This window comes from Carcharodon carcharias, chromosome 5, assembly GCF_017639515.1.
Source record: "Carcharodon carcharias isolate sCarCar2 chromosome 5, sCarCar2.pri, whole genome shotgun sequence".
Taxonomy (NCBI): Eukaryota; Metazoa; Chordata; class Chondrichthyes; order Lamniformes; family Lamnidae; genus Carcharodon; species Carcharodon carcharias.
Window position 1 is genome coordinate 43043018 of NC_054471.1, and position 21367 is coordinate 43064384.

The window sequence follows — 21367 nt, forward strand, 5'->3', positions numbered from 1 at the left end:
GAGCACTTGAGAGCAGATGGAGCAAAGGGACACACTTTCATCAGTTTTTGTGTAGGAAGGGATGCATGAAACTAACCCTCATTAAAACAAAATTCAGTCTTCTGTGTCACTACATCCGTGATGCAAACATGCATCAGCATATCTAAGAGTAGAGATACCATATTCATGATAGTCATGTAACCCATTTAGAAATCTAGTTTCAGTTCTTACGGCAAAACTTGAATTTGGTAACTAGATGATCATGCATGGTGTAAGTGACTAAGTGTCTGGTCTTTCTGTAGAGCTGTCGAGCAGTAATTTCCTCCAATTCAATATTGAGAAGAATGAAAGAGCCATTTACTTTGTCCCTGCCTCAGTCTCCATTGCCTAGCCAACAACTTCACCCCTCTCCCTTGCAACTGTCTAAGGCACAACCAGACTGTTTGCAACCTTAGTGTCATATTTGACCCTGACATGAGCTTCTAATCACACATCCTCACCATCATTAAGCCCACCTATTTCCACCTCTGTAATGTCATCTAACCCCGCCCCTATCGCATCCCTGCCTTTCTTTACGTCTAGTCTTGATAATCCAAACCCGCCTGGCCCACGTCCCATGTTTCACTCTCTGTGAACCTGAGGGCATCCAAAACTCTGCCGTGCTTGTCTGTGTCTCAGTACCACATCAGTACCACGCTTGTCTTAAGTTGCACCGAGTAATTGCTTACCTGTCACTCCTGTATTTACTGACCTTGTTTTTTATTCCTTCCATGGCCTCACCCCTCCCTTTCTCTGTAATCTCCTCCATCCCTACAACACTCTGAAGTAGCTGCACTCCTCCAATTCCAGCTTCTTGAGCATCCTCGATTTTAATCATTGGTCATGTCTTCAGTGGCAAAGGTCCTAAGCTTGGAATTCCCTCCCTCCTTTGGGATGTTCCTTAAAACCTGGTGCTTTGGTGATCTTCCGGAATATCTGCGTTGTGGCTAGATGTCATGTTTTGTTTGATTAAAGCTCCTGTGAAGTGTCTTGGGTGTTTTACTACAGGAACAGTACAAGTACAAGTTGTTAAATTTCACTGGAAGTACTGTAGATGCAACATTGTCCAAATTGCACAGACACTGACTCAGCCTGTGGGTGTACAAAAGTGAACATGTAGCTATGACATTACTGATTAACACTGGAAGCCGTTAACACATTCTCACCTCCTATTTCAGGAAGCCTGTTAGATTTCCTGAAGGATGGGGAAGGAAGAGTCTTGAAGTTGCCCAACCTCGTGGATATGGCAGCGCAGGTAAAGAATAAACACAGGAGAACTCCCAAACTATTCATTTAGTGGCCTTTATCCACAACCTTATTCACTAACTTCTTGTTGAACCTGGATTGACACAGGTTGCTGCAGGCATGGCCTACATTGAGAGGATGAACTACATCCACAGGGACCTGCGATCGGCCAATATTCTGGTTGGAGACAATCTGGTGTGCAAGATTGCTGACTTTGGATTAGCAAGGTTGATTGAGGACAATGAGTACACAGCACGTCAAGGTGAGTTGTTTGTGCATTTGTATCATGCCTGTTCTCCTGTGCATACGGATTCCATGCATGTTTATATTAAAATACATTTTCTAACTCTGCAGTAATGAGTGCAAACAGTAGCTCCGAATTTTTTTCTTAATTGTTCTATTGCTTATGGTTGACTTTTCTTACATTGCAACAGTTCAAAAATATTTCATTTATTGTAAAGGGGGAATCTGTGTCGTGGTGGTAATGTCACTAGACTAGTTATCCAGAGACCCAGACTAATGCTCTGTGACCGTGACACCATTGTTGACTATCGTAAAAACCCAGCTGGTTCACTAAGGTCCTTCAGAGACGGAAATCTGCTGTCCATACCTGGTCTGGCCTGCGCGTGACTCCAGGTCCACAGTAATGTGATTTGACTCTTAGCTGCCCTCTGCAATGGCCTAGCAAGCCAACTCAGTTCAAGGGCAATTAGGGATGGGCAACAAATGTTGGCCTTGCCAGCGACGCCCACATCCCATGAAAGAATTTAAAAAGAGAGCTCTGGGATATCCAGAGACATCCTGGTGAAAGGTGCTATCGAAATAAAGAAGCCTTTCTTTTCTTTGGTAATTAACATTTAATCCCTCCACCAAAAATAGGAGGTGTTGGAACCACTCCATGCAATTCTAGTGCGCCTTAAAGGATGTAACTGTTACCAACATGTACAATAATCTTACCGGCTCTGATTTGAAAAGAGCAAAATATATTCTAACAGTGGTAAATTCATAGTGGAGCCTAACTTAATCCATCTGCCTCCTGATACCTGTAGCTGTCGGTCAGATCAGCAGCTTGGAGATGTAGCGAGTATTAATATATATAAGGAGAAAGAGATTGGGGTAATAGCTGTCATCAAAACAATTAGTGGATAATTCTCCTCAAGAGGATAGCTTTGAACAATGTTCTGTGATGGTACAGCAGATTTATCCAGTGGGGGCTAAGTGAGCATAAAAAACTGGGAGATCCCAGGTTAAATCCCAGCTCTTGTACTGATCCCTGCAGAGTAGAAGATTCTTCAGCAACCCTACATGAGGGAGAAGGGAATGTATCAGGATTCCTGGTCCTGATTCTCATCCCCTGAGTCCTGCTGGAAGTGTGGATTTGGGGATATCTGGTGAGGAGAGAATTGAGTGGAGTGTAGAAAACCAATGAGCAGAAGAAAATATTTTGTCCAAGTTGGACCTACGGACCTACCTGTACAAAGTAGAACTGGCTGAGGAACGATCTGGCATTTGCCACCCGGTTTACGCTGACATGTTAATGATGCCTCTTATATCAGCAAGTTCCAATTAAATTAATATTTACACTACCAACTTCCTATCAAAATCTGCCCAAGCTACCAAGTGAATAAATTAACCTCTACCTATTACCATTTACCCTACCATTACCATTTACTGTACTTATTACCATTTGCAGTATATTTATAAATCAGTTAAAATAAGCAGAATAGAACTCAACCAGAGAACAAGTACTAACTTGAATATAACATTGCTCTCATAGTTTGGATGTGCTGACTCTGGATTACTGTCAGTCCATTGATCTGTTAGACCTTGAGTGTAACATTTAATTAAGTAATAAAGGATGTTAGTTGAATTGATCCTGAATTTAATTATCTACATCGTATCATTGGATTACATTGTAATCCAATGTCTTTGGAGAAGAAAAAAAATAAAGTACCTTTTGTTGAGCACAGGTGAATGCTGAGCAGGAGCCTGGTGACAAATAATCAGTGCCTCTTTTGGCTTCTCTCCTGCTGTGTGATTCAACACAAGAATGAACTCTGACAGCTGCTGAATTTTAACTTTTATTTAGCAACTTATTTGTATGATATTAAATGCAAACCTTTTTGTTTCACACAAAACATGATTATTCCATTCTCTTTAATAATTTTGGTTCTGTAGAGACAATTTGGGTCTGCGTGAACAGAATATAAACAAAATTTTGTGCAAATGTCATGTTTTTTTATTATTCATGGGCTGTGACCATGATCGGCAAGGCCCAGCATTTGCTCATCCCAAATTGTGCTTGAGGAAGTGATGGTGAGCCACCTTTTTGAACCATTGGAGTCCATGTGAATTAGGTGTGTCTACAAAGCTGTTAGAGAGAGTTTCAAGATTTTGACCCAGTGACAGTGAAGGAACAATGCCACATTTCCAAATCAGGATGATGTGTGGCTGGGGAGGGCACTTGCAGTTTGTGGGGTTGCTGTGTGCCTGCTGACCACCACCTAGGTGGTAGAGGTCACAGGTTTGGAAGGTGCTGTCGCAGAAGCCTTGGCAAGTTGCTGCAGTGTAGCTTTGTAGATGGTACACCCTGCTGCCACTGTGCAGAGGTGGATGGAGTGCTGATCAAGGGAGGGGCTGCCTTGTCCTGGATGGTATCGAGCTTCTTGAGTGATGTTGGTCATCCAGGTAAGTGGAGAGTATTCCATCACATTCCTGACTTGTGCCTTGCACATGGCTGAGGAACGATCTGGCATTTGCCACCCGGTTTACGCTGACATGTTAATGATGCCTCTTATATCAGCAAGTTCCAATTAAATTAATATTTACACTACCAACTTCCCATCAAAATCTGCCAAAGCTACCAAGTGAATAAATTAACCCCTACCTATTACCAAAGTCAGACAACCATGTCATGAACTAACAATATTTAATCAACATTAGAATCATAGTTGTGCTTAAATATTAGTTAAGCTAGTGAATAGCAGATAGACTTAATTAACAAAATAAGGAGCAGAGGTTACAAAGGCATAGAAAGTCAGCATTGTTATTAATTATAAATTTACTGCTACGATCAGTGTCTGACATTGATCTAGATTGGTAAAATTAGTTTAGGATTAGTCTCCTGAGATAGCTGATAAGTTAACAGCATTAGATAGACAGTCTACTGAACATATTAAAGCCTATATGCTTGTAGTTAGCAATGTTTCCAGATCTAAAACAACAGTATCCTTATGAACTGGTTGGTTTACCTTCATCTGGAAAATATAGTGTTTGCCTTGTGTGACATCAGAGTGAATAACCTGCACCTTTCGTGATGCTGCCCACTATTCCTAGATCCCCTGTTCCTGGGTAAATCCAACTTGGTCAAGTAGCTTTGTTAGTATGAGATGGAATGAGAACAATAGCAAGAAACGATCTTGGATTGGAATGTGTAGAATCCATAAAGGTGGAGGTAAGAAATAACAAGGAAGAAGACACAGCTAACATACAGGTTCAGCAGGTAATAGGGAAGGCAAATGGAATGTTGGCCTTTATTTCAAAAGGAATGGAGTATAAAAATAGGGAAGCCTTGCTAAAACTATGCAAGGCACTAGTTAGACCACAGCTAGAATACTGTGAAGAGTTTTTTGGTCCCCTTATCTAAGGAAAGATATACTGGCATTGGAGGCAGTCCAGAGAAGGTTCACTAGGTTGATCCCGGGTCTGGAGGGATTTTCTTATGGGGAGAGGTTGAGTAGGTTGGGCCTGTACTCATTGGAGTTTAAAGGAATGAGAGGGGCTTGACAGGGTAGATGCTGAAAGGTTATTTCCTCTTGTGGGAGAGTCTATGACCAGTGGGCATAATCTCAGAGTAAGGAGTCACCCATTTAAAACAGAGATGAGGAGGAATTTCTTCTCTGAGGGTAGTGAATCTGTGCAATTCTTTACCACAGAGGACTGTAGAGGCTGAGTCATTAAGGATATTCAGGGCTGAGATTGACAAATTTTTAATCAGAATGGAAATCAGGGTTATGTGGAAAAGGCAGGAAAATGGAGTTGAGGGTTATCAAATCAGCCCTGATCTCATTGAATGGCAGATCAGGCTTGATGGGCCGAATGGCCTACTTGTGCTTCTATGTCTTACGGTCTTATAGCAGCTGGTGCAATTTGAATTCAATTAATATATCTGGAATTGAAAGCTAGTCTCAGTAATGGTAATGAACCCAACTGGTTCACAAATGTCCTTTAGGGAGGGAAATCTGCTGTCCTTACCTGGCTTACATCTGACTCCAGACCCACAATAATATGGTTGACTCTTAACTGCCCTCTGAAATGTCCTAGCAAGCCACATTGTTCAAGGGCAGTTAGGGATGGGCACCAAATGCTGGCCTTGCCAGCAATGCTCGCATGAAGTAAAAATAGAATTCCTTTTTAAAATGTATTTGGCATTTTATCATAGAAATGGGGCAAAATAATGTATGACATTCACAACAAGGTTGTCACCGTTCGTGTCACGAAAACCTGAAAAAGAATGGAATAAAGTAGCACATACTGCTTTAACGGAGAGGCAGCATTTGTGATTCTTTCATTCATGATTGTGAGCCTCATTGACAGGGCCACCATTTACCAATCCCTAATTATCAGAAAGGACGACCCATTGTAAACTAAAGGCAGAATCTTCTGGCTGTTGAGCAGGCTGGTCAGGAGCCAATTAAGGCCTGTCCAGCGTGACGCTCAGCGTTAACCTGTGCGGACGGGGGGTGGTTAGGAGGGAGAGTCGGGGCCTGCGCGCAAAAGAGCGCAGAATCCTCCGAGGCACAGAGCTGCCTCAGATTAAGTTCAATTTGAAACTTCAAAATAAAGAAAGCTAAAAATCATTTACACGTCCCCTCATATATGACAGCGTCACATGAGCTGGGACATGGTTATGAAATGTCTAAAAAAAAAAATTATTAATATTATTAACCCTTCATGAAACCTCATCCCGCCCGTGGATGAGGTTTCATGAAAAATGCGAAGGCCGCTTGGGCTCTTCGCCTGCCTGCCAACCTTAAGGTTAGACGGGCAGTCCTGTCAATTTGGTTAATTGCTGTATTGATGGCCTTAACAGGCCTTTGACAGTTCGGCGGATGCGCAGCCGACTCCGGTGTCCGCCCGCCGAGCGAAAGATCGGAATGATGCGCGATGACGTCAGGATGTGTGCCCGATGTCACCTCGCATCATTTATCATTTTACATGCCGATGAGAAAATTCTGCGGTTAGTCTTCCACTGCTGGTGTTAATAGTGGGTGAGGAAATTGCAGAGATGTTAATCATAATTCTTCAAAGCTCTCTTCATTCAATATGCATATTGATAGTCGCTAATATCACTCCATTATTTAAGGAGAATTGGACAGAGGGACCAGGAAGTTCAGTTTAATGTGAGTTGTGGGAAAACTGTAATTATGGATAAAGTGATGAAGCATTTGGGCAAATATGGACTGATCAGAGAGAGGGGGCGAGTCATGGCCAACTAATCTAGTCAAATTTTTCGAGGAGGTCACTAAGGTCAACAATGGAGAGTCTAAGGAAGTTTTCTATTGAATTTTACTGAATGATTCAATGTATTTCCTCACAAGGTATTACTAGTGAAAAGGAAATTGTGTGAATATTTGATGTGGCCTGGGTTGGAAATTGGGTAGGAGGTGGGTGACATAGAGCGGGACAAAGGGTTACATATTCCAGTGGGCAGGATGCGGCAAGTGGTATTCATCAGGGATCTGTTCTGGGGCCTCTGTTTTTCTTCATATTTATAAATGGCTTGGATGAAAGAATAGAGAGTCAAATAACTTAAGTTTGCAGATGACACCAAGTTAAACGACACAGTAAGTAGTGTGGCTGGGAGCAGAAAGTTGCAAATGGACATTGATAGATTGTAAGTGGGAAAAACTGAAGCAGATGGAGTTCAATGTGGGAAAGTGTAAAGTCTTGGACCCAAGAAGAATACATAAGACTATGTTCTAAATGGTGAGAAGCTAGGAACCGTGGAAGTATGATATAAGAGCGCACGTACACAAATGACTAAAGATGAGTGGACAAATACAAAGAATACTTCTAAAAGCTAATAGAATGTTAGCCTTCATCTCAAAAGGAATTGAATATAAAGGAATGGAAGTTATGCAGCAGTTAGATAGGCAGCAGATAGATGGGAACACCACTTCCAGGAAGTTCCCCTCCAAGCCACTCACCATCCTGACTTGGAAATATATTGCCGTTCCTTCACTGTCACTGGAACTCCCTCCCTAACAGCACTGTGGATGTACCTACACCACATGGACTGCAGTGGTTCAAGACGGCAGCTCACCACCACCTTCTCAAGGGCAACTAGGGATGGGCAATAAATGCTGGCCCAGCCAGTGAAGCCCACATCCCTTGAATGAATTTTTAAAAATGCATTTGTCATATTGCATTCAGTTCTGAGCACGACACTTCAGGAAGATTATTGTGCCCTTGGAGAGAGCTGCAGTGCAAATTCATCAGATTTATACCAGAGGTAAAAGCGTTACATTATCAGGAAAGCCACGTAGGCTGGGCTTTTATTCCCTTGTGTACGGAGGATTAAGGGATGATCTAACTGAGATGTTTAAGATGATTAAAGGATATGATAGAGAAACCATTTCCTCCATTCAGAAGCAGGGGGCATAATCTTAAAATTAGAGCTAGGCTGTTTCTGCTGATGCCTGCAAGAACTGCTTCATACACATCTGGAACTTCCTCATCCAGAAAGCTGTTCTGGCTGGATCAATTTAAAACTGAGAGCGAGATTTATTTTCTGAAGAAGAGTCATATGGACGCGAAACGTTAACTCTGTCTTTCACTCCACAGATGCTGTCAGACCTGCTGAGTTTTTCCAGCGGTTTTTGTTTTTGTTTCAGATTTCCAGCATCTACAGTATTTTGTTTTTATTTTAGCAGGTAAATGGGAGTTGAGCTACAGATTAGTCATGCTCTCATTGATGTTCAAGGGGCTAAATGGCCTACTTCTGGTCCTAATGTGTATAAGACATACTTCACCTGCTGTAGCTTTTGTTTTAAACTAAATTACATTCTACTTTGTTCAGTGAAAACATCAACTATAAGTGTCTCAGTGGTAATACTCTTGTCTCATTCGGAAGGTTTTTGGTTCAAGTTCCGCTCCAGTAATTTAAGCACAAAGTAAAATAGAGGCTGAGAGAATGCTACAATTAGGTGTCAGATTACTGCAAAAGTACTTCATTCACTGTAAAGTGCCTTTGGGCACTCTGAAGTTGTATAAAAAGGTGGACTATAAATCCAAGCTCTTTGTGCATTTTGGCTTTTGTGTCTTTGAAAATAATTTGAATACAATGAATTTGAGTAGATTTTCAAATAAGCTTTAAATGAAAGCTATTAATTTAATTCCACTTCGGAAAATACATCAGCCTGTTAGTCACCACCCTGCTTATCTTCCCTCGCACTAGCATATTTAGGGAGAGACATGCCTATTACTGACAGCAATGCTTCCTGCATTGAGTGTTTGCAGATTTTTTTTTTAGAAACTTAAGCCTGTGGTGCCAGGCCTAGGGTGAGCCCTGCCCAGTCACCAGCCCACGCCCAACCCAGTATGTCAGTCGATGCCCTTCTGACTTCCCTCACTGCTGCATTGGCAAAACCCAGGACTGCCCTCCTCTCCCTCTGCCTCCTGGTGCAGCTGAACGACAGTCCTCTTCTCAGTACTATCAAATAGTTGATACCCGGTACATCATTATAGCATTTTGGAAGGAGTGATAAATTGGCTTGATAAGGGAGGGCAGAAGCTGTACCATATTTAGATTTTCAGAAGGCTTTTGATAAGCTGTTTCACGGGGCTTTTTGGTTGGGCGTATAATGTAGGAGTATGGGTTGAACTTTGGTTGGGCAGGAAACTGAGTTAGGGTAAAAATTAGGCAATTTTTCTGATTGGAGACGAGCTAGGAATGGTGTAATGGTCATTGCTGGTTCACTTTGTTCTGGGTAAATGTAGGTGATTTAGAAAAAAAATGTTAAAATTTACTGAAGGCCAAAAGTGGGAGGTTCAGGAAACAACGAGGAGGAATATAAAAGACTACAGGGAGACTGTTAGGGGAAAATCAAACTCCAATTCTCTGCATTATTTTCAATTACAAAGTGCGATCAAAGGAATAGTTTCTACATCTTCCACATTATTAGAAGGAAAGGTCTTAGATTTATTTAGCCCCTTTCTTGGCCTTGGAGTCCCCTATAGCCACTGAAGTACTTCTGAAGTGTCATCGTTGTTGTGATGTAGGTGACACAACAGCCAACTTGCCCACAGGAATCTCCCACCAACAGCAATGTGATAATGACTAGATAATCCCTTTTAGTGATGTTGGCTGAGGCTTAAATGTTGGGAGATCTCCTCGGCTTGTCTTCAAAATGGTGCCTTGGGATATTTCATGTTACCTCATGGGGCCTCAGTTTAATATCTCATCCAAAAGAAAACACCCACAACAGTGCATTGGCAGACATTATGCTCTGGGTGTTTGGACAAAAGGTGCTTCAGAAGTAGTGTCATAACACTATCATGGCAGTATGAGCTATGTTGAATGGGGTGGGAAAAGTCGGGGGGGGGGGGGGGTGGGGGGCAGGTCTGCGGGGGTCATATGCAGTGTGGAGGGAGTAAGTGCTGCATCTCAGGTCCAAGATCTGTGCAGGTCAAGTCAAAGTGGAAAGTTGTACTCATGTAGTGCCTGACCTCTCATAGTCGGCCATTAGTAGGACACTGGTAACTTGGAAAGGGAATGTGCATCCTGCCTCTGGAGTGCAATGTGTCAGACATGAAGAAGAAAAACATTGCCTATGGACAAGGAGAACGAACTTGTCTCAGAAATACCCCATGAGGCAGTTTGTTTATTTATGAGTTGTTTTTTTTTAAAAAGGAAAATTATAGCAAATCTTATTTCTTCCTCCCCCATCTCTTCCTCCACAACCTCAAACCAGGTGCAAAATTTCCCATTAAATGGACTGCACCGGAAGCTGCATTGTACGGAAGGTTCACAATCAAGTCGGATGTCTGGTCCTTTGGCATTCTACTAACAGAGTTGGTGACGAAGGGGAGAGTGCCATATCCAGGTAAGGACTGCGGAGAACAAACACACTCATTGACGGAACAGGATGTTCAGCTGTCAGCACTGCCTTGACCTTAACAGGGATCTGAGAAAGGAGTCCTATTTTCTGCCTATTTTTAAATGAAGTATTGAAGCATTCCTTCTCCAAAAATAACAACTTGAGAGAAATTTGAAACCAGCTTATTGTGGGGGAGAAAAATTCACTTTTAATCAGGAACGTTCTCACTGACAGTTGTATTTTAAGAATAGTTTCCACTGTAAAATGTGTAAGGTGGCCATTGTCAGCACCTGAGACAGATTTTTGATCTGAATGTCAACTCAAAGGTTATCGTACTTTTCTAAAATGTAAAAATTAATTTAAGTGTGCACGGCTGCTCTTCAACATGACCATCTTGCCAGATGTGGGGGGAGAAAAAAGCAACATTTTTCATTAATCTTGCAGGTCATAAACAACTATTGTGGTTAAGGGGGAATGAAGTTGTTTAGAAGCTCCAGCTGCCAGATTTGGGTTCAAATACAGCTAAACCAATGGATCACGTAAAATGCATTTCCTTAAAGTGGTTCGTGAGCTAAGAATTTGTGAATGTATGTAGCCTCCTTTTAATTTGTGTGGTTCAATTTAGGAAAAAAAACCCAGCAAGCAAGCTTTAGTCATAAACGAGATTAAGTTTAGTCTATTCCAAAAATATTGCTGTAAGTTACTTAAGTAAAAGTGATAAAGTTATTAACTAAAATATAGATACAAAGATTAAAATGCAGATAAAGGCAAAAATACTTAAAGATGAGATTTCAAATCAGTCTCTGGGAGATGTCATTGCAGGCCTGTTGCCTGAGTTCCTACTTTCCGAAGTGAAGGGGCTGAAACTTGAGGTTCTTTGTAGCAGCTGCGATGGCATCTGCAGTTGACTATTTGGAGGTTTGCCTTTTCAGGTGGACTCAGCAGGTTACCAAGTTTTTGGGAGAAAGAAGTTTCCTATTCCTTACTAATTCTGCAGTTACGGCACTTATAGATCACCTGGACTCTTTCAGCAGAATAGCGGTTGATTTCTTAATACCTTCCTTAGTCCTCCCTTGGCCAAGAGCGCTCTCTGAAATTGTTTTTCAGAGTTCTTCCTGGGGTTCTGCACACAAAATGGCTGTTCCCAATTGGACTTTATACAGTTCTAAAATTTAAAATGGCTGCCACGTTAATTTTGATGAAGCATTGTTTCACCAGGCAAAGAGTTAGTTATACTGAGGCCCTTTGAAGTCCCTTTCTGTCTCCCGTTGCCTCGGAAGTAAATAACTTTTCACACCTTTTAGTATTCAATGAACATCCCTGGAGGGGTCTTTGCATTTTTAAATGACTCTTTGTAGGCCCCTCTAGAGATACGAGTCTGATGAGGTTTGAATGAATGCCAGATGGTGCCATATTGTCTATCCATACAACCATTTTGTTTTATTTATAGGATGTGGGTGACACTGGCTAGGCCAACATTTATTACCCATCCCTAATTGCCCTCGAGAAGGTGGTGGTGAGCAGCCTTCTTGAATGACTGCAATCCCTGTGGTGTAGGGACACCCACCATTTTGAAAAAGGTTTTTAAACTCAATGTAAAGGTTTGAAAACAGAAATGTGCCTTTAAAACAGTTGTCCTTAAAATCTGTAAGATCGTAATTACACGTTTGTGACAGTGAACAGGGTGAACTTCAGGAATCATGCTAGGTTTATTAACATACTAACCTGTCTGTAATGGGGTACTGATTTGGTGATGGTAGACAGTATGGATAGTCGTGTGGGAAATGAAAACACTCAGTTGAAGCAGAGAAGGAAATACTAGAGATGAAGTGTTCTCCATGCGTAAATTAACCATTTTGAATTCTGTTGTGGGGAAAGTATGAACAACGAGCCCAGCATAAGGAGTTAGTGGCCCATGCAGCTCTTCACATTTTATATAGATTGGTTCAAACCGTGAGTTCAGCACAAAGATGGGCTTTGTATCCAGAGTCGTTAGTTTAATAATTTCACCATTTCAGTTTTATTTTGTGCCGAGTGCTTCCAGTGGAGACTTGTCACAAACTCCTAGCACTGCCAAGGGATGAATTAAGTCGTGGTAAATCTGGGCCCACTAGCACACATACTATCCATTGTTCAGAACACAATACAAGGAGCCTTTATATCTTGCTTTCACACATGACAATAGATAGGAGTATCTATCTTTTGGTTATTTCATGGCTGATTTCTAGTCCCAACAGCAAGAAAAAAGAACAAACTTGCATTTATATAGCATCATGTGCCACTCTTAGTTATTCCAAAGTGCATTACAGCCAGCGAAGTACTTTTTGATGTAAGGAAATATGGCTGCCGATTTCTGCGCAAACATGACGACTGGATCATCTTGGGTTTTTTTCTGTGGCATTCTGGAATAAATGTTACCAATGAGGGAGAGTTCCAGCTCTTCTTTGAAATAGTGTCATGCCCGGAGAGGACAGGCAGGGCTTCTGTTCTAAAAGACAGCACATTCAGCAGTGTGGTGCTCCCTCAGTACTGCACTGATTTTGCAATCGTGTCCCTGGAGTGAGACAGGAGCCCCCATCTTTCTAACTCAAACTCAGAGGCCGGAGTGCTATCGCCGAGCTGACAGACAGTAAAATGTCTATTTTTAAAAATTGCTACACGGAATCTCTCAGTGCAGAAGAGGCCCTTCGGCCCATCGTGCACCGACACATGAGAAACACCTGACCTACCTACCTAACTCCATTTACCAGCACTTGGCCCATAGCCTTGAATGTTATGATGTGCCAAGTGCTCATCCAGGTACTTTTTAAAGGATGTGAGGCAACCCGCCTCCACCACCCTCCCAGGCAGTGCATTCCAGACCGTCACCACCCTCTGGGTAAAAAGGTTTTTCCTCACATTCCCCCTAAACCTCCTTCCCTCACCTTGAACTTGTGTCCCCTCGTGACTGACCCTTCAACTAAGGGGAACAGCTGCTCCCTATCCACCCTGTCCATGCCCCTCATAATCTTGTACATCTCAAACAGGCCGCCCCTTAGTCTTCTCTGCTCCAATGAAAACAACCCAAGTCTATCCAACCTCTCTTCATAACTTAAATGTTTCATCCCAGGCAACATCCTGGTGAATCTCCTCTGCACCCCCTCCAGTGCAATCACATCCTTCCTATAATGTGACAACCAGAACTGCACATAATACTCCAGCTATGGCCTCACCAAGGTTCTATACAACTCCAACATGACCTCCCTATTTTTGTAATCTATGCCTCGATTGATAAAGGCAAGTGTCCCATATGCCTTTTTTACCACCCCACTAACATGCCCCTCCGCCTTCAGAGATCTATGGACACACACGCCAAGGTCCCTTTGTTCCTCAGAACTTCCTAGTGCCATGCCATTCATTGAATACTTACGTGTCAAATTACTCCTTTCAAAGTGTATCACCTCACACTTTTCGGGGTTAAATTCCATCTGCCACTTATCTGCCCATTTGACCATCCCGTCTATATCTTCCTGTAGCCCAAGACACTCAACCTCACTGTTAACCACCCGGCCAATCTTTGTGTAACCTGCAAACTTACTAATCCTACCCCCCACATAGTCATCTATGTCGTTTATATAAATGACGAATAATAGGGGACTGAGCACAGATCCCTGTGCTATGCCACTGGACACTGGCTTCCAGTCACAAAAGCATCCTTCTGTCATCACCCTCTGTCTCCTACAATAAGCTAATTTTGAATCCACCTGGTCAAATTACCCTGTATCCCATGTGCATTTGCCATCCTTATAAGTCTCCCATGTGAGATCTTCTCAAAGGCTTTGCTGAAATCCATATAAACTACATCAACTGCACTACCCTCATCTACACACCTGGTCACCTCCTCGAAAAATTCAATCAAATTTGTTAAGCATGACCTCCCTCTGACAAAGCCATGCTGACTATCCCTGATCAAACCTTGCCTGTCCAGGTCGAGATAAATTCTCTCCTTCAGAATTTTCTCCAATAGTTTCCCTACCGCTAACATGAGACTCACTGGCCTGTAGTTCCCTGGCTTATCTCTACAACCCTTCTTAAATGGTGGAACCACATTAGCTGTTCTCCAGTCCTCTGGCACCTCCCCCATGGCCAGAGAGGAATTAAAAATTTGGGTCAGAGCCCCTGCAGTCTCCTCCCTTGCTTCCCTCAGCAGTCCAGGATACAAATCATCCGGACCTGGAGATTTGTCCACTTTTAAGCCTGCCAACACTTCCAATATCTTGTCACTCCCTATATCAATTTGCTCAAGAACCTCGCAGTCTCTCTCGCAGAGTTCGATACCTTCAACCTCATTCTCTTGGGTGAAGATGGATGTGAAGTATTCGTTCAACACTCTAGCGATGTCCTCTGGCTCCACCCATAGATTGCCCCCTTGGTCCCTTATGGGCCCTACTCTTTCCCTCGTTATCCTCTTCCCATTGATATACTTATAGAATATCTTGGGATTTTCCCTACTTTGACCAGCCAGAGCTTTCTCATATCCCTCCTTTGCTCTCCGAATTGCTGTCTTAAGCTCCTCCCTGCACTTTCTGTACTCCACTAATGCCTGTGCTGATTTGCTTCCCTTGTACCTGCTAAAAGCCTCTCTTTTCCTTCTCATCATATCCTGAATATCTCTGGTCATCCATGGTTCTCTGGGCTTGTTACTCCTTCCTATCACCCTAGAGGGAACATGTTGAGCCTATACCCTCCCCATTTCCTTTTCGAATGCCCCCCTACTGCTCTTCTGTAGATTTTCCCATATGTAACTGTTCCAAGTCTACCTTGGCCAGATCCTACCTTATTTTATTAAAATCCACTCTCCCTCAATCCAAAACATTTTTTTGCAACGTCTATTTCTTTGTCTATAACAAGCTTAAACTGTACCATGTTGTTATCGCTATCACTAAAATGCTCCCCCACCACCACCTCAGTCACCTGTCCAGTTTCATTCCCCAGAATTAGGTGCAACACTGCACCGTCCCTTGTTGGACCATTGACCTAAAAAGTTCTCCTGTACGTATTTCAAGAAATCCACTCCATCCAATCCCTTAACACTTTGTCTATCCTGATTAATGTTGGGAAAGTTTAAATCACCTAATATAATCACCCTATTATTGTTTTTATGCACCTCTGCAAATTGTGCACATATTTGCTCCTCAATTTCCCGTTGACTATCTGGGGGTCTATAATAAACACCTAACAATGTGGCTGCCCTTTTTTATTCCTAAGCTCTACCCACAAAGCTTCAGTCGATGCCCCCTCCACGATATCATCTCTCCTTACTGCAGTAATGGACTCCTTAACTAATAATGCAATGCCTCCTCCTCTTTTACCCCCTCCCCTGTCTCGCCTGAAGATCCTGTATCCCGGAATGTTGAGCTGCCAATCCTGCCGCTCCCTCAACCATGTCTCTATGATATCTACTATATCACAATTCCACATGTCAACCCTCACCCTTAACTCATGCGTTTTACCTGTAATACTCCTGGCATTAAAGTAGAGGCCATCCAGCCTTGCCTTACTCCCCTGAAACTTAATGCAGCTGTACTCCCTCTGACTTGATTGTTTTACTATTGTATTATAGTATAAATTGTATTAATACTATTGTATTATATTGAATTATGATGTGTCCCTATTCTGCTAACATTGTGTCCCCTCCCCCTGCCGAATTAGTTTAAACTCCTCCCAACAGCACTAGCAAACCTGCCCACAAGGGCAGGTTAGTCCTGCTGTGGTTCAGATGTAGCCCATCCCGCTTGTACAGGTCCCACCTTCCCCAGAAACGGTCCCAGTGATCCAGGAATCTAAAACCCTCCCTCCTGCACCAACTTTTCAGCCACGTATTCATCTGCGCTATTCTCCTATTCCTGTGCTTGTTAGCACGTGGCACTGGGAGTAATCCAGAGATAACATCCCGAGAGGTCTTGCTTTTTAGTCTACTGCCCAACTCCCTGAATTCTTGATTCAAGACCTCATCCCTCTTTCCACCTATGTCATTGGTACCAACGTGTACCATGACCCCTGCCTTATCACCCTCCCCCTTCAGGATGCCCTGCAGCCGTTTAGTGACATCCTGGACCCTGGCACAAGGGAGGCAACACACCATCCTGGAGTCACGTTGATGGCCACAGTAGCACCTATCTGTTCCCCTGACTATAGAATCCCCTATTACTATTGCTCTTTCTCTCCTCCTGTACAGACAGGCTGCTTATGGTGCCAGAAGCTTGGCTCTGTCTGCACTCCCAGGAGGAAGCAGTGCCCTCATCAGCCTCCAAAATGGAATACCGATTTGCGAACGGGACCACAGGGGACTCCTGAACTACCTGCCTGTTTCTCTTGGACTGCCTGGTGGTCACCCATTCCCTTCCTTCCTTAAGTCCCTTCATCTGCAGTGTGACCACCTCTCTAAACGTGCTATCCATGATGCTCTCAGACTCATGGATGCTCCGTAATGTCCCCAGCCGCCATTCCAACTCTGAAACCCGAGCTTCCAGGAGCTACAGTTGGACACGCTTTCTGCACACATGCTGGTCCCAGGCACTGGAAATGTTCCCGGTTTCCTACATGGAGCACAAGGAGTACACCACGGCTTTGAGCTCTCCTGCCATGACTTAGCCCTTTAAATTAAACCTTTTAAATCAATTACTCTCGGGTCCTTCTTCCCTGCTCCTCATTACTACAGAATATACAAACTATAAACCACAAAAAGACTTTACACTATAAGCGATAAAAGTAGTAAATACTTAACCGACCTTACCCTTTACTTACCAGTCATTCCTCTCCCTTGTAGCCTCTGTTGCTGCAGCAGGGCAAGACCACTCTCTGAAGATTGAAGAAGTTGGATAGCAAAGAAAAAATGCAAAGAGCACCTCTTCCCCTCTGCAATGAATTTGCACTGTGCACCAAATTGCCAATACCCACACTCACTTTGGCTGTGTCTCACTCACGATGGGGTCTCTCCCCTGCTCGTGGGCAAGCACACTGATAGTGTGCTTCTAATAGTCCCTTTCTTAAATAGAGCTGAGGTGAGCTGAGATGACTCACACTAGTTTAGCTTCAAATAGTAATCAACACCTATTCAGGCCCTAATCAGGCTTCAGGTTGATTGACAGTTAACGGTCACGCAGTCAGCTGAGTCAGCTACCTTACCAACCTTTTAACTAGACTACAGAACTTACAAAAATTAAAGAGAAAGACTTACCAGTTCAATTCCCACAGTGGTGCTTAGTTTTTTTTTTGTAACACCTTGAGTGAGGACGACATCAGCAGTATGGGGAGGAGCAGAGAACGGGCCGGATCCTTAGTATTTTAGAAATGACTGGAATGCCACATCCTGTTTTAAGTTAGCGATGAAACACACAACTTGAATCCTGCCCACTGAGAATGAGATGCTTCCTTTTTCAACAAAGAATGTGAAAAATGTCAGGGACAGTGGCTCGAAGTAGATTGTTCTGCTTTTTTGTTTTGGCGTTATCACTGAAGCAGGTTTTGCAACTAGGGGTTGCAATCACCATCCAAACTTGCTCTGACCAGTAATAATAATACACCTACAGGAGCATTAAGCAATCAGTGTTCACGTGGGCATCCAGAGGGTTTTTTCTCTACAAAGTTGAGGCTGAATAAAGTACTATTCAAAAGATCAAACAGTGTTTGCACCTCCCTGCATTAAAAGCTAAATGTTGAGCGTGTTGCGTTCCTCATCAACAATAAAAGATGATCTCAATGAGTAGAAGCACTTGAAAAGAAACTTACTTGTATTTCCCTAAATAAATTTTTTAAAAATATGTACGTGCACTTCACTAGCAAGAGATATCTTCTTGAGTAAGTTTAAAAATAGAAGTAGCTGACTGTCACTGGCAAGTGAATATGGGATGCTTGAGGCCCTGTGTCTGCTAGGAGTAACAACGGGAGAAACCAGTCAGCACCCTCAATCTTAATCATTGTCCCATGACACTTACTGCAGCAGTTACTTGGTGTGTGGAGACTGGGTTTCTGAAGGGTCATTCAATGGAGCTGCTGATTTCATCAAGCTTGACACACATACATGAAAATGGGCTACTCACACCAGTGAAGCTGCAAGGAGCACAGGGGGAAGAAATAGGACTGGAATGAATTTGTTTCTTTTCCCTGAATTTAACACATTTTTTAAAAATTTAATCATCCCCCTTTAAATTGGCATGCCTCACCATCACAATCCTTTGTGTTTCCATTCTCTCATCATGTTACAATCTTGAGGAAATTTATTTTATTCCAAGCAGCAGTTTGGAACAGCAGTGGAACAAATTCCATAAAGCTGACTACTTTAGTAACTGTATTTGCAAAACATCATGTTTTAAGGAAGAAGTTTTATTTAATTTTCTTTTTCCTGTTGTCCAGGGCCTATGACTATGATTATTGGACTCAGTCTAGACAGAGGTTGTCAGTTCAAATCCAACCATAGTAAATTGGTCATTTGTGGCCTGGACCAGTTAAATGGCCATGGAAGTTGCCTTATTGTTGGAATAACCCAATGTATATCCTTCAGGAAATGGAACATACCACCCCTATGTAGTCTGGCCTGTACATAACTTCAGTCTCTCACTTCGTGCCCTTGACTCTTAGTGCGTTGAGGGCTATTAATGATGGGCAATAAATATTGCCTCACCAGTGATGCCCACATACCTTAAAACAAAATTGAGATGATGGGATATGGTCAGAATTGGTTAAAATCATTTCTTAATTATGTTTTATTACATTTAACAGAATTGATGGCGTGCGTATATGATCTGCCTCTTTTTATTCCAACTAAAGACCTGTTTTAACCAACCTCTCTGCCCCTAATTAGGTATGAATAACCGTGAGGTGTTAGAGCAGGTGGAACGTGGTTACAGGATGGCATCTCCACAGGATTGCCCCAGCTCTCTCCATGAGCTCATGATACAGTGTTGGAAGAAAGACCCAGAAGAAAGGCCTACCTTTGAGTATCTACAGGCCTTCCTGGAGGACTACTTCACTGCAACAGAGCCTCAGTATCAGCCTGGAGACAACCTGTGACCGGCTGTACCATTTTAAAAACTGCTCGTCTATGGGTGCTCCTCTTTTTCCATCGCCATTACACGTTGCCCAGTTGGGTGATTTCCAGAGTCTGAATTGCCATTCTGTAGAGACTGGTATCGTCTAACTTCATGTCCCTGCTCCCTTGCCATGGAAAACAAACTCCTTCCCTACACCTTGAGAAGCCGTGTGGCTTTTGTTTTCCGAATATATCAGAATGTTAGTATTGTATAATAATCACTGTTGAACTGATGAAGAATCATCTCTAAAATGCTACTTATTGCCCAAAATATTGTCTTCCCCAAGCCCCCACTGCCTGCCTGTCAGTTCAGCTGAACTCTTCAATGTTAACAAAACTCGAGGGGATTCAAGTAGTCAAGTTCTGTCCCTGTACCATGTTCAAAGTCAGTGGCAACGAGTGAATGTCTTCTTCCTTTACGGCAAGACCACTGGTTTCTTTCTAAACAGATTTGTTTTTTGTTTTTGCATAAGCCTCAAATTTTCAGTCAATGCTGCTGCAGCTTGGCCAAGGAGAGGAAGGTTGTTTGCAACTGAAAATCTTGCACAGTATAAAACTGAGACTCTCACTGACATTTCTTCCCACGCACCCACCTACCCGCCCCCCCAGATACCTGCATACTGCTATGGTTGTGAGCCATTTGGTGACATGGAATGCTGCCAAAAGCAATTGTCGTCTTTTATTTTGTTTGCATATTGTTGCACCACCCTGATCACAATTGCGCTGATTTGTTTTTATTACTACTCGGTTTAAGTTTATAGACTTGTAAGAATTTTTTTAAAAACCTAGTGATGTAATATTGTCATCTGAAAAGGATATATTTAAGGAAATTGTGCTAAAATTCTACTTACTTATCATGTACCCCGACGATAATAATGATCCAGCGATGCAAGTCGAACTGCAATTCATGTGGCAAAGCTCACCTGCGACGTACCTAAGGGTGTTGATATTCCTTGCATCGCTGAGCATACTTGCCAGATTACTAGCTCAGTGCTGGGAACTGATGAGAGATGGAAGTTCGCTGTATAAACTACACCTTGTGGGAGCATTAATGTGGTAACACTTTTCACAATTCTGCTGAACGTTCTGGACTGAGAGACTAACCCTGGCCTTGAGAAGTGCACAGGGTTTCCAGTAGGCGTTAGCATAAATGCAGTCACTTGTGCTTTAAAGGACAAAATGACAGAGCTCCAGCCATTCCAGCGTGTCTTTTACATCTATCTTCACTTACTGATTTTTTTTTAACGCTTTTGTACGTGTAACTTTGACCTCTGCGCAGTAACCACCTGCATTTCCAGATTGCTTCCTGTTCAGCCAATGACATCCTAAAGGATTATTTTAAGAGAATTACTATGCACTCGATAACTTTGATAGCAGATGCACAAATGTAGTAATGTGTTTTCAGATATTACTACATTCCGTTAATTGGCCGTGTGGTCCAAACTTTGGATTCTTGGTATTTGTACATTTTAACCTGATGATGCCTCTGCATTAATTTTTTTCTCCCTCCCAACTCTCATTTAAAAAGTATAACATTTTAATTGACATTAAATATACATTTTACGGTTCTGTACCAGTTGACATGTTTTACATAGCTGTTCAATTTTCCTAATCCAGTTCTTGTCATTTTAAAACCTGTACAATAAAGATCTTAGCCAGGTCAGCCCACCTCTGGAATCATTTGTACTGTGCCCAAATTCAGCTGTACACAGGAAAATAAAAAATGCAAGGCCTTCCTTGGCAGGGAAAGATTAACACCTTATGTTTTACAGGCACATATATGACAATGGGAAAGGGATTTCTTTGAATACAATTGGATGACGTTTGAACTTAGGGTGCAGCATTCCAAGAAGGCTTCATCTGTATGCACAATAGTGAATGCAGTCTTCATCAAGAGCTCTTAACACATTGGCTGCACTCATCATTCAGACTG

The 21367-nt window shown here is 42.6% G+C and overlaps 1 protein-coding gene across 7 annotated transcripts in view; it reads left to right on the forward strand.

Annotated features, from left to right (window-relative positions):
- The window catches only part of LOC121277929 (tyrosine-protein kinase Fyn), a 298435-nt gene extending 277338 nt beyond the window's left edge, over positions 1–21097 (forward strand). For all 7 annotated transcript variants that reach the window (XM_041187793.1, XM_041187799.1, XM_041187792.1 and 4 more), the window contains 4 exons: positions 1197–1273; positions 1372–1525; positions 10239–10370; positions 19207–21097. In XM_041187793.1, the coding sequence (XP_041043727.1) occupies positions 1197–1273; positions 1372–1525; positions 10239–10370; positions 19207–19415 (572 nt within the window). In that variant the 3' untranslated portion in view covers positions 19416–21097. The remainder of the gene's footprint in view (positions 1–1196; positions 1274–1371; positions 1526–10238; positions 10371–19206) is intronic.
- The last annotated feature ends 270 nt before the right edge of the window (positions 21098–21367 follow it).